Source organism: Uranotaenia lowii, chromosome 3 (assembly GCF_029784155.1).
Source record: "Uranotaenia lowii strain MFRU-FL chromosome 3, ASM2978415v1, whole genome shotgun sequence".
NCBI lineage: Eukaryota > Metazoa > Arthropoda > Insecta > Diptera > Culicidae > Uranotaenia > Uranotaenia lowii.
This window is the reverse complement of record NC_073693.1, coordinates 245,787,763-245,801,848: the sequence shown is the minus strand read 5'-3', so window position 1 is coordinate 245,801,848 and position 14,086 is coordinate 245,787,763. Positions and strand designations below refer to the sequence as shown.

At 35.4% G+C, this 14,086-nt stretch overlaps 1 protein-coding gene across 1 annotated transcript; it reads left to right on the top strand.

The window, feature by feature from the left end:
- The first annotated feature begins 3,301 nt into the window (after positions 1-3,301).
- On the top strand, positions 3,302-13,702 carry LOC129751309 (thialysine N-epsilon-acetyltransferase-like). The gene is made up of 3 exons (XM_055746736.1): positions 3,302-3,442; positions 3,523-3,737; positions 13,367-13,702. Exons 1-3 carry the CDS (start codon positions 3,365-3,367, stop codon positions 13,677-13,679), a joined length of 606 nt encoding a protein of 201 aa, XP_055602711.1. The 5' UTR covers positions 3,302-3,364; the 3' UTR covers positions 13,680-13,702.
- Positions 13,703-14,086: the final 384 nt, after the last annotated feature.

Here is a 14,086-nt window from a genome sequence, read left to right as displayed (position 1 = left end):
TCGCAGAACCAGTCCTTAGGTTCATGAGGGAAATAAACAATGTTAACAGTGTCATTGATTTCAATTTAAGTTTATCTATAATCAAAAATCTTAACATTTTATTATTAAGAAGACAACTGTATGTAAGATAATTTTAGGATAGCCGGGATGACGGGCTGAGCCCATATATCCACCAATAAATAAATAAATAAAATTAACAGCAGTTAGAGCAAAACTCGTGGAGAACTAGTTTTCCACTGCTTATAATCGAAAACGTTATTTGTTAACAAATTTAGGACCAAGTTTGAGAATTCTCGTTCCTTCATTTATGCGAATAAGCTACTCTTAGATACATAAAGGGTGATACGGTCAAAATTTGGTCAATGGAAAACGCGTGTAAATCGGTGAAATCGTTTATTTAATAAATCAAATTAAACTTTTTTTTCGTGTTTGATTAGTATAAAATTAGGCTTCCGCTTTTCCAAATCCAAATTGCCGGGCCTTACGCTTGACCCCTGCCATCAGATTTTGTACAGCCACCTTGTCCATCTTCTTCGCCGCAGAAAGCCAGTTTGCCTTGAACTGCTTCTCGTCCTTAGCAGTTTTTTGGTCTTCTCTAGGTTTCTTTAGGTTGGAAGGGTTCTTGTCCTTGGGAACCACCTGCACGTTGTTGGCGGCGTACCACTCCATGGCCATTAACCGTAATGGCAAGATGCCAAATCCGGGGAAAAAAGGGATCGGAACAACCGTGTTTCTTCAGGAAAGGCAGCATACGTTTATTCAAACACTCTTTCACGTAAATTTCTTGGTTGACAGTCCCGGTAGCTATGAAAATGCTGCTTTTCAAGCCATAGGTACAGATGGCTTGCCAAACCAGATATTTCTTCGCGAACTTTGACAGTTTCATGTGCTTGAAAATATCTGCTACCTTTCCCCTTCCTTTTGCCGTATAAAACTTCTGTCCCGGAAGCTGATTGTAGTCGGCTTTGACGTAGGTTTCGTCGTCCATTACCACGCAGTCAAACTTCGTCAGCATCGTCGTGTACAGCCTCCGGGATCGCGCTTCGGCCGTCGTTCCTAAATCAAAATAAGAGCAACATTCTACACACACCCACCTTCAAAATGAGGGGTGTTCAGGTTTTTTAAGTGCAAAATTGAAAGAAATACGGCAAGTTGATATTGACCAAATTTTGACCGTATCACCCTTTATGCAAAGCATGGGACCAACAATTTCACTGTCATATGTATAGGAGGTCTTTTTTTAGCTTATCCATTGCATTCATTTCCGAGCGACGAAATTGAAAGTGAAATTGGCACTAGTTCTACTGATTCTCCACGCACATTTAAATTTTCTAATAAATGATCATGGGCGAGCAAATGAAATGACGCATATACCGAGATAAGCTTAAAAAGTTTAATTTTGAATAAAATATTCAGATAAAGTAATCGCCTGAAAAGTACAAAGGAAATGTTAGTTTTGTGTTGTCGAAACTCAAAACAAATTACTTAGATAAACTGGCTGACTAATGAACAGTTAAAAATTCAAAGCTGATTATCCAGAATTTCGACCCAATAATTGTATCTAGTGGTTCATAAAGCTTGGTTCTTTTAGAAATGGGACACTTTCTTTTGCTTATAGCTCGTTTACTAGAAATCGGACATTCAAAATTTTGACAGCATTTTGCTGTCTGTGAAAAGTACTGTCCGACCACTGTCAAAAATGTCCACCGTTCAAATCAAGCATTGTAGTGAAGCACATGATCGACAACTACGGTTAAGGGGAAGTCAGGGAAGTCAAGGCTCATACCAGAATTTTTAATTTTTAATAAGCGTAAAACTAAGGATAGATCGCTGAAATGTCCAAAAAAAATTTTCTCCGAAAGCTGAAAGGGTTGCCTTGTAATGAGTCCTGCAAACCTAACCTCAAACAACAATTGTTTTGCTTGTTCCAGAGCTCGTATGTTGTATAGCCGGTACCAAGGCTATAAAATAGATGATTTGTGATGAACGACAAAACTTATGAAATACCCTATTTCAAATAAATTCCAGCGTTTGAATCCTATATTATGTCTGCTCGTGACAAGGTCCCGAGCATATTAAAGAATGTTTTTACTGGTTGTTTTGTATTAAATATAATGATTTGCCAAAATTCTGTTCCTGTGGAAAAATCAACAATTTGCAAAACAAAAACTTGAGTTTTCACTGTTTTTGAAAGCCTAAAAAGAGTATAGTCTTGTATGTATTCTTCGCAACCTACGATCTTTACTAACCGATTATACTTTAAGTTCAATCTCATGATGGTTTAACTTTATTATTGTCAGATTTTACCAACAGAAATTCCATTAAAACGCTTTAAAGTGGCTCAAAAATAATCATGTTTTGTTAATATCGAAACAGCTGTATACACTGAATTTCCCTCAGTTTCTTTTAAAAGAGAAATATTCTAACGGAGACAAGTTATAATACGAAACCCAAACCAAACGAAATGTATTTGACCCATTCCAACGTTGCGCTACATCATTTGGAAAAACTTTTTTATTCTTTTTTTGTGATAACTTTTAGGTGATGAAATTTTACCTGACAAACTTTATCGCCATACTTTGCTTGAGTTTACCTTTAACTTGCACGCAATAATAAAATGTTATGCATTGGTTTACAAGATAAAGCCTTTCCCCTCCGTTGCGTCACATCACGCTACTTCTCAGCGTTATCAACATTCTTTACAGTATCGAAGATTTTTGCTCTGTTCAACAACGAAATTTAACCAAAAAATTTTGTAAAAACAGTTGGCATTTGTCATGTTTTTGGGTATCTACAGAAAGTATTTTTTTTGTATTATAACCCTTGAAGTGAGAAAAACTGTTAGCATTCATCATAAACTACATTTTTGTTACTATGTATATAAATTGCCTCCTAAGTTTGAAATTGGCTTAATAAGGCTTTCAAAGAGGATTTTTTTTCTCGAATAAGCTTTTAAATGTCAGTAAATTTGGATTCCCCAGAACGGTGTTGGTTTTTTAGTTTTGAAAGGAAAACTGTTTTCCGGAATGGAAATTTCAACCTAAAATGTTTTTTTATTACTTACGAAGTATTTAATGTATTATGAATCATTCAACGATCTATTCTGAATCCAGAATTATGAGTTAAACTCCTAAAGAAGTTTAATTTCTGAATATTGATGGCTGCTTACTCTTCTTACTACATTAAGCTTCTGTATTGTGAACTTTAGTGTCTTGATAAGCGCTCTAGATTAGATAAAAGACTGTATTATGTTTTAGTACTGATAATACTGATGCGACTGGGGAAGCTGGAAGAGTCGTTCGTTCGTATCAGTCGGCAGAGAATTCTTGTGCCATTCAGATGCAAATTGAAAGTGGAACCAATTATGGCATCGGCTAGTAGCAGTGTAATTGTCCGGAACGCAAAGAAAGAGGATCTCGGCGCCATTTTGACCATGATACAAGTAACAAATCCCGTCGTTGAGACATGTGACCATTCTCGTCCATTGAAGAGCATCTCACTTTTTTCCATTCCTCACACAAGGAACTGGCCGATTTCGAGAAGATGCCCAGTGGACCGGAACTGACGGTTGAGGATCTAGCCCGGGACGGAGGTTTCGAGAACGGCGGCCCAGCTGTGTTCCAAAGCATGGTGCTGGAGCTGACAGAAGAAGAACAACAGCGGCAAATGGCCAAGACCGAGAATAATAAAGAAAAATTGCCGTCATCGTCGTCGTCGACCGCTGAACTTTTGACCCGGTGAGAGACGTATTTATAAATATGAAAAAACACATTTTAATGTTGAAATCCAGCGTGTAATATGATGGAACACTTGAGACGTACAAACGTACATAGCCTATAGGCAAGTATAAGACGTTCGAAAAGGAAATGGCAGGTTTCAACTCAGCTCGGCTCGATTACTTGACGGGTGGAACAACAGTAACAAAATTACTGATAAGAATAAACTTACAAACCGCAAACGGGCCGTAGCTCGTCGTCGTGTGAGCTGAGGCGATCAGTTCTTGTTGTTTTCAGTTCAGTAATTTTAAGATTTTTTTTTCTGCTAGATTTTTTCCCCAAGCTTTCTGTGGAACGAGCGGCAATTATTTTATATTTCGGATCGATTTAAAACGTGGCAACAAGAGCAAAATACACTGGAAAAGTAAGACTTCTATGGAATAACGGTAATGAAAAATGAATAGTTGTACGGTTTTTGACTCTTCGTTATAAAAAAACGAATGTTTTTAAAAGATAATTTCGAAGATGATTCAATGAGATTTAAAATTCAAACTTTCGTATGAAATTTCGAATTTTCCAAAAAGATTTAATATGAAGATAACCATCTGATAATATTTTTGGCTTCCTTAAGAACTTTTGAAACGAATCAATCATAATTTTCGACTTCAGCTACAGTGAACGGGATGATGTTTACAAATATCAGAGATTCCAAAGACACCCCAAGCAACCAAAAGTTCGGATATCACTTAAGGAACGAACTCATAAGTTCACATAGAGCTGTACAAACGCGCTGTGGAACTTTTTTGCTGTTCAAAATACTATTTCGAGGTCCATGGAACTTCATCGCTATGAAGTTCAGTCAAAGCTCAAAAAAAGCTTCAAAGTACTGTTTTAGTTTCTGTTTCTACTTTTTGAGAACTTTAAAGTTGGTATGAAGAAAAATAATCTACTTGTTACGAACTTCTCATTTTTTCACATGAAGTAGCAATCAAAGGGTTGCAAGTCTTTTTGTACAGCTCAATAGTTCGTAAAAAATCTCTGTTGTACTCTTTTGTAAACTTGAAAATTTTCAATTAGTTCCAACGGGCGTTCAAAAGCAACTCCGCAGTATAGGAACTTTAAAGTAGATTTTAAGGCTTAATTCTACTTGTTCCGTACTTCAACACATGTTTGCATAAACAAACACGCTGTAACTTGGGAAAAGACAATGTGAAGTACCATAAACTGGGGGAACTTTGATCAGCGGGATAACTTTGATCAACGTGATTTTTCAGAAAAAGTTTTCTAAAATGTTGATTATGGGTACACTTGATCCCCTAGAGTTGGGTACAATTGATCCCCCTTCCAAACGGCATATTCTTCTTCTGAATTGATCGTTATGATTGCTGATTACGAAACTACTAATATTTATCCAAAAACTAATATTTATCAAACAATTGCCTGAAGAAAAGAGCAAAAATAATTAATTTTCTCTTAATTATAAAAAATAGCGCCTCTAAGTATGCAATGTTATTAGCGTTGAGACAAAGTTCTAGAATTTTCTTCTTATGTCTGCTATAAATTGTGAAATGGAACAAACATTTCCAAAAATTTCCCGCATGCTTGGATAACGTACCACTGTTCAGCCTATCCCTTTTCTTCATCGAGATAAATCAATAGATACCTATAAAAGGAGGTCTAGAAACCCATAATTTATCATTTATCAATTATCATTTATCATGCTCGATAACAAAACTATTTTCTAAGAAAGACAAGTTCGGCTTTTTTATATTAGCCTGATTAATTCTGATTCTTATACTCAAGGTTTCCTGCATTTTGAGAAAAAAATCTTGGCAACCCTGTTCATCTATTAAGTTCCAAACAACTCTAATTTGATTTATTTACGTAGTTTAAATTACTTTAACAAATTTACATACTTTTTTACCCCTTCGGACTTCGGACCAACTATATTTCATTGTATAGGTTAATATAGTACCGATATGCCAAAAACAAATTTACAATTAAAAAAACGTGTACAGAGATTCAAATATCTTGGACTGCATAACATTACGTCTACAGTAGACTCCCCAAGCAAGATTGTCCCATGTCGAAAAACGTGCAAACGAGAAAAACGCGATTGAAATTTCAGCTATATTTATAATTTTTCTCTCAACCTTAAAATTCACCGGCAGTTTTTCCGTAGTGAACAGTTCAAGTTAATCATTTCACAGTATTCTCTGTCAAAAAAAAATTACAGTTCCTACAAAAAACAGCAAATTAGAGCCAAAAATGCTCCATGTGACACTTTTGCGTAGAATCAGAATGCATACCGATGTTTATAGTTCTACGAAAAACTGTCACACCTCTACAATTTTTCTATCATATTCAAAGCTTTTTTGGTTTTTATTTTTCCCAAGAACTCAAGTTAAACCGTAATTTGAGAAATATGTTCCATTTTGTGTATAAAAATGTATAGTTGAGTATGGATCCAGTAGGTAGTGCTTATCGAAAAGTGTTTTGTGGAAATTTCTCTGAATAACACTCAAGGCTTCTTGCTTCTCCTCCGCCTTCTATTTTAGTGTTTTTTTCGGTGAATAACATTATATTCAAAAGTTTAAACTCATTTTAAGAGAATTTTTTGATAAAATTTGCTTTTTTCATAGAATGTTCTCATATGTGACATTCTTGCGTAGAACTATCAACATAGAGACAACCACCTTGATGAAAATTTCGTATAAGTTCAGAACAAAATATACTTGTTCGTGTTTTTATTCGAAAGTTAACACTAAAAGAGAGTGTTTCCAGTAAAAATGTGAAAATGACACACAAGTCACATGGGACAGTTTTGCTTGGAACGGCAGTAGATGTAAGATAACAAAACGGAAGTTCAAATTAAATTTAAGGAAAATTTTAAAAAAATGCTATTTGTCTATGTCCGGACAAGAAAATATTCAGAATTGAACATGATTTCAACATGAAACATTTTTTCATCTCTATTGCACCCTCAAATTGTAAGCGTCGCACTTTCTTATGACATAGTAATTTATAGTATAAATCTTAAAATCATACGATTTATTTTATCACAACTTCACACTCATTGAAAAACTAATGTTCTGATCTTAACTAACGTTCTGGTGATGATCATCCATGATATATTTTTTGAGCTAAGCCTTCCAAATTAATTGCAATTTATAAGCTCGCAAATAGGCCAATCCGATCTGCAATAACTTGGAAGACAACAAAGCTATGGTCAAAACAAATTTGCATGTTTTTTAACGTTCGAACTATTTGGTGAAAATTATCAAAAAATGATCAAACTTTAGCTAAAGTTCTTATGAAGTTAGTCTCCAAAAATATTTCAACTAAATATCCATAAAGCAATGTTCAACTCATTAGCTTCCAAATCAGCTCACCGGATAAACAATAGGTAAATTGTTTGATAATAGAGATACGCGTAAAATCAAAATGCATGTTTTATTGTATTTATTGTATTATGATAGGGGAGATAAGGGCATAATGGCCACCTTAGGGAAAACGCTTATTTAACCATAAAAAATAGCAATAATATGGAGGTTACATTATTGTTTCGTGTTCAGACACTTAAAAAGCCTATTTCCTAACGGGCAGAAACTTGAAAAACTAGATGAAAACGTTAAAAAATGCATTTTAAAAAATTTTGCCAAAAGCTGAAAACCAGCCACTGTAGGGGCATAATGAGAATCCCCCCTGGGGCAGTATAAGCACCATTGATCAGGGCACGATGAGCGTTCTCTCAATTCTAGCTGTATAATGTAACAATCAAAAAATCGATCATGAATTGTAAATGGAAAAAAATCACCTCGAACAGAAATCGAACTCTAGTCTTTTGATCACCTCGTCGATATCTTACCAATAGGCTAAATCGTCGGAGTCTAGTTGTGGCTCTACAATGTGTACATCACGTTGCAGTGCGTACATTACAGATCAAGGTGATTTCAAGATCATCAGAGTTTATTTCGTGATGCTCAAAAAAGATAATATTTGCGTTACTTGAGAACCTAGCAGATTTTTTTTCAATATCTCTGTAAAGATGATCGATAAGGAGATTCCTGTTTTTGTGAAAAATCAATGCTATAGGAAGTACGAAACAAATCCTCGTGAAAATTTATTTAAAAGAATACAAACTTTTGTAGAAAAGAGTAGTGCTTATTATGCCTTGGGTCCTCGTTATGCCCTTATCTCCCCTAAGTATGAAAAAAGGATTCAGAGCAACTCGAACTTTGAAATTTGGTACACCCCACTCTGAGATGATCGGGTTTGAATTTTAAAAGCAGTTTTTGGAAAAGTCTTTAGGTTTAGGTAACATAAACTCAATATATACCGTAAACACTTTTTTTAATTCATTTTCAAATATTTTGGAAGGGGTTACTTTTTTGTAGCAACTGAAAGTTTACAAACACTTGTTAGTGTAAGGAGTATGAAGCCTGATTGTTAATGGCAAAATGTTTGAACTTCTTGACTATAGCCACAATTGGATGTTTAACCAAAAATACGATTTCAGGTTCCGGGGGTGAAAGCCCAATCTCAACCATAATACTGTTTGAGCAAAATTTATGATTCCATCTGCAACTACACTGGTTTACAAAATAAAAAAAAACCGTGACCGACTTATATTTTTAATGTAAAATCGGGCGCTGAATCCGAAAATGAATACAAAAACATCTCAGAAGAATAGTTTTTGAGTTATGCTCCAAATTAAAATCTAAAAATATACATATACAAAGGAAAAAAGTTCAACTTTCATATGAAACAACCTATTTGCTTCTAAATGCTATCGTTTTATCAGGAGATTGTTTGTTTGTGAGTCTTCGAAAAAACAGATATTTTAAAACTTTAATACTACATTTTAAGTTAGATAAAACAATCCCCAACGACAAACCAAATTTAGCCTATTTGAAACTCTATTCATAGGCTTTAAAACGTAGAAAACAGTTTACAGATATTTTAACTTCAGACTTAGTAAATGATGATTTCATGTTGATCGAAGTTGCCCCGGTGATCAAAGCTCCCCCAGTTACGGTACTTTTTGTCAAAGACTTAGAAAGAAGGTTTTGCTCACGATCTTTCGAATGATATCCAAAGAATTGCAATATGTCATACACTCAAAATAATCTGCACGTCGTGGCTACGTGAAAACTACATAATTTTTATCCAATTGATTTTCACGTAGATTCTACGAGATCAATATGTAAACACGTCCCTGTAAGAATTCGTGTTTCATGGGCCTTACCTACAATTTACGAGAATTTTTAGTGAACTCAACTCACTGTGCTTATGAAAACTACGAGGAGTGTTTTTAAAATCGGAATGAAATGTAAGTCAATTTGTATTTTTGTTTATGTTTATTATGAAAATATAACAAAATTTCATTTAGCACTAACTTTATTTTCACAATATTTTTCGCTTACACTTCACTTTTACCACAATAAAACACTTCAATTCCCGCAGTTCCAGCAACGCAGGGCGGTTTGTGGAATGCTGAAAAAATGGAAAAGTATTCAGTTATGAAAAATAAATGATCTAATTAAAACATAATTTTACCTTGTCCGTTGTTGCCTATATGGTGTCCTGTGTTCCGTATTCCGGGAAGTCGTACCAAAAAAAACAGTAACCGGCACCAGTCTCGGAAAGGCACATGCATCCAGATCCATCCCTTACTATCAAAATATGGAAACAAAAATCAATTTATTATTATTCAGAATCATCAAAAAGTCAAAGACACTTACCAAAAAGACAAAGCTAAATTTAATTATGCTTGTCAATTTCCTCTTCCGGGGACACACAAATTTTCACAACAGTTGGCTGACAGTTCTTTTCTAATAAGAATCAATAACCACTCGCTTGAGACAATTGTATAAAACGGATTTAGATCATCCACTTGGAATTTACGTGAAAATCATGTGTAAGTTATGTGATAGTATAGCAGCTTTTACCAGGCCATCCTTGATACTCTGGTGGTTACTACAAAATTCACGTAGAATCGATATGATGCAACAAAATCTCAATTTACGTGAAAAATCCTGTAGAAAAAATTTCAAAATTATTTTTCGTGTAAGTTGGCTGAGATATAGCCGATCAAAATTTTCATGTTTTTGAAGGGGTAATCTTTCAAATCAGTCGATGAACCAATCTTTCCAAAAATATATTTTTGAAGTTATTGCAAAAAAAAATAAAAAAAAACTTTTAAGTGCTCGATAGTGTAGAAGACAAGTTCCTTCTAAATGTTTTCTCTTTCGATGTACATAAAGAGCCCACAGACGGATCCATGATGTGCAATTTTCATAAAGAAATAAAGCTGATCCTTAGAGGAGAATGGGGATATTTGATCCCCTTTTCTTATTTTCATCATATCTTTTTGGGAAAATTTAGCAACTCCCCGTCTTCAGCATTTTCTGACAGCGTATAATTTTAAGTTTATATTCTCCAAAAATAAGAAAGATACATGAATTTGTAGATGAACTAGAAGCTTTTCCGTGAGACTAAAAAAATGTAATAAAGGGTGATACGATCAAAATTTGGTGTAAGGAAAACGCGTGTAAATCGGTGAAATCGTTTATTTAAAAAATCAAATTAAATTTCTGTTTTGTTCTGTTTTTCTGCTTCCGCTTTTCCAAATCCGAACTGCCGGGCCTTACGCTTAACCCCTGCCATCAGATTTTGTACAGCCACCTTGTCCACCTTCTTCGCCGCAGAAAGCCAGTTTGCCTTGAACTGTTGCTCGTCCTTAGCAGTTTTTATGGTCTTATTTAGGTTCCGCTTGAAAATAGCCCAGTATTTCTCAATTGGGCGGAGCTCTGGTGTGTTGGGCGGGTTCTTGTCCTTGGGAACCACCTGCACGTTGTTGGCGGCGTAGCACTCCATGGCCTTTTTACCGTAACGGCAAGATGCCAAATCCGGCCAAAACAGTACGGAACAACCGTGTTTCTTCAGGAAAGGCAGCAGACGTTTATTAAAACACTCTTTCACTCTTTCTTGGTTGACAGTCCCGGAAGCTATGGAAATGCTGCTTTTCAAGCCACAGGTACAGATGGCTTGCCAAACCAGATATTTCTTCGCGAACTTTGACATTTTCATGTGCTTTAAAATATCTGCTACCTTTCCCCTTCCTTTTGCCGTATAAAACTCCTGTCCCGAAAGCTGATTGTAGTCGGCTTTGACGTAGGTTTCGTCGTCCATTACCACGCAGTCAAACTTCGTCAGCATCGTCGTGTAAAGCCTCCGGGATCGCGCTTTGGCCGTCGTATTTTGTTTAACATCACGATTTGGAGTCACTACCTTCTTGTAAGTCGATAGTCCGGCTTGTTTTTTGGCTCAATGCACGGTTGTAGACGATACACCCAGCTTATTTGCAGCATCTCGGAGAGAGAGGTTAGGGTTTCGCTTGAAACTACCGGCAACTCTCTTTGTCGTCTCAGCGGCTTCCGGTTTTCGACTTCCCCCCGATCCAGACTTCCTGGCTGTCGACAAACGTTCCCCAAACACTTTAATTACATTTGTAACGGTTGATTTGGCAACTTTTAGCGATTTTGCCAGCTTTGCGTGCGAGTAGCTCGGATTTTCGCGATGCGCGAGCAAAATTTTGATACGCTGCTCATTTTACTTGGACGACATTTTGACAACTGAAGAGTGAATTCCAAGTTCAAAATAGGAGCAACATTCTACACAAACACACCTTCAAAATGAGGGGTGTTCAGGTTTTTTAAATGTTGGAGTGTTAAAGTTGGAAGAAATACGTCAAGTTGATATTGACCAAATTTTGACCGTATCACCCTTTATTTTTTAAGTTACGGAAGACTTGATCCTCTACTAAAGGAGACTTGATCCTTAATTTAGGCTGCCCTGACCCTAGGCACAATCTAGAAAAATCCGAAGATAAAAGGTTTGTTGACCTATTTTTGCCATATTAGTTCTCATTTCACAGTTTGTAAGTATCAGACAAAGAGAATTCTAAAAGTTTGTTTACTCCCTAAACTCATTGCATACTTTAAGGCGCAATTTTCTAGTTTTTAGATAAATACAGAATTTTTAGCCCTTTATAACAGATAATGACTCGATAAACATTAGTTATTGGTCAGATATTAGTAATTTCATGATAACCAATGATCACGATCTAATCAGAATAAAAATATATGTTTATGACTCTAGGGATCAATTATACCCATAACATACATTTTGGAAAACTTATTCTTAAAACAATTCAGAGTTTACTATTGCTTTGAAACCATGACATTTTGAAGTTCATATTATACCCTAACGATTGACATATTGGATAAAAAAATTATAAACATTACATTTTTTTTCATTTTTTAAGGGATAAAAAAAGATCTTCAAATCACATTTTGTCAAATTTTTCAAACGAAGCTCGATAACTCGATAAATAAAATTTTGAAAATTTGTTGAGATAGCAGCTTTGTTGTTTTATCCTATTTGGCACATTTTTCTAGAACATTTGATATTTGTAAGACATACCGGTTTTGAGATATAGCGAAGGAATCAAGTATCCCCGTCGCCAGGGATCAAGTATCCTAATTCTCCCCTATTGCTATAACTTCATACACTATGCATAGTGTCCGTTGAATTACCTTTTTTAAAAATAAAAAAATTACGGCATTTTCCCAGATTACGGTATGCCTGCTGATCTGAACTAATTTAAGTTGAGCATTCAAATCTATTTTCGCCAAATTTTCGAATTTGGAGATGCATGAATCTGAAGTAAGCTGTTGTTCAATATTTGAGTTCAATACTTAAAAGGACGTCAAGTTACTCATTAAACAAATGATTTTGAGAAACGAAATACATCCCCTAATGGGCAAAATCGAGCGATAACGAAACACAAAGATGCCTCATCACCATTCATCGCTCGGGGTACAAAGTCTTATTCCCTCTGAATGAGAAACCAACAGAAAAAAAAGAAAATGTTAGACCCGAACGGAGACAAATGGCACCTTATCTTATCATTGAACATATTTAAGCACTGGACATACACATGCATCATAAATGAGTTATATTTATTCCTATTTGATGCTTCTTTTTTGTTGTTACACTTCGTCAGGACTGACTGCATCTTCAGAACCTATGACTGGACTCGAATGCAAACAGAATCATATGGTCATAAATACTAACTGTTTGATTAGGCTTCATGTTGGGGGAAAATTCAAAATTTATTGCCCAAACACATGAACCAATCAAGCTTGGTTTTTGGGAAACTAATCGCATCATTGTGGGAAATTCTAGTTTATATGATTAAATAAAATAGTGAGAACTGAAAACATTTCCATTATCTTAAATACTTTTCTGTCCCATAATTTTAAACACTGCCATACATGATTTTTTTTATTATCAAATTAATTGGAAGCGCTTTGCTATTAACTTTGAAATACAGAACTATCACATTTACAGAATTGTCTTCACAAATTTGATTCCAAATGTCTAGGCTTTAAATAAATAATGCTGAATTTCAATTCCTGAATTCTATTTTTTTTTTTTTTGGGATTCATAATTTGTATGGTTATATTATTTCTAACATTTTTAAGGTGTTCTTACTAGACAATCGAAAATATTTTACATTTAAGCATTCCCAATTTAAAATAACATTCAAACTAATTCCTCTACTCCTCGTTTCTCAATTCCAGCAAATTGGTCGGATACGCGATTTTCTTCTACTCCTATTCGACCTGGCAGGGTAAGGCTTTCTTCCTGGAGGACATCTACGTGAAACCGGAATACCGACAGTTCGGTTACGGAAGAACGCTCTTCCAGTCGCTGGTCCAGCACGCGCTTCAGAATGGTTGCTCCCGGTTCGATTTCCACGTGCTAGCCTGGAACCCGGCTAAGGAATTTTACCGGCGGATGGGGGCCGAAAACCTTACCGAAACCGAGGAATGGCAGTTCTTCCGATTGAATCGTGAAAAAATGAATCAGCTTTGCCAAAAAGGATCTCGATGAAGGACTGAATAAAAGATTTTGTATCAAACCATAATTAAAGTTCTTTTTAATGAAGAAATTTCTTTCGAAAATTGAATAGGAATTCTGCTTGTTGCTTTGTGTTGATGAATATCTGCGATCCGGTTCACGTAATAACTATGAAAAAAAAATCGACAGTGATTGGAGAAAAATGATTGGATGCATGATGATTTCTTTCATTAGATGGCGACCGTTAAAATTTATGCAACGAGTTTCAATACATATTGGTAGCTCGCTTCAAAAGCAGCTCCCAATAAAGGAACCATCATTCCAGTATGAGTAGATCAGCAATTGAAGGTTTACAAGCTAGCTAGAGATAGTACTCGAGAGTCGAGATATAGATTCATAGATTTCATTCAACACTAAAATCTTTTTTACGCGAGGAATGC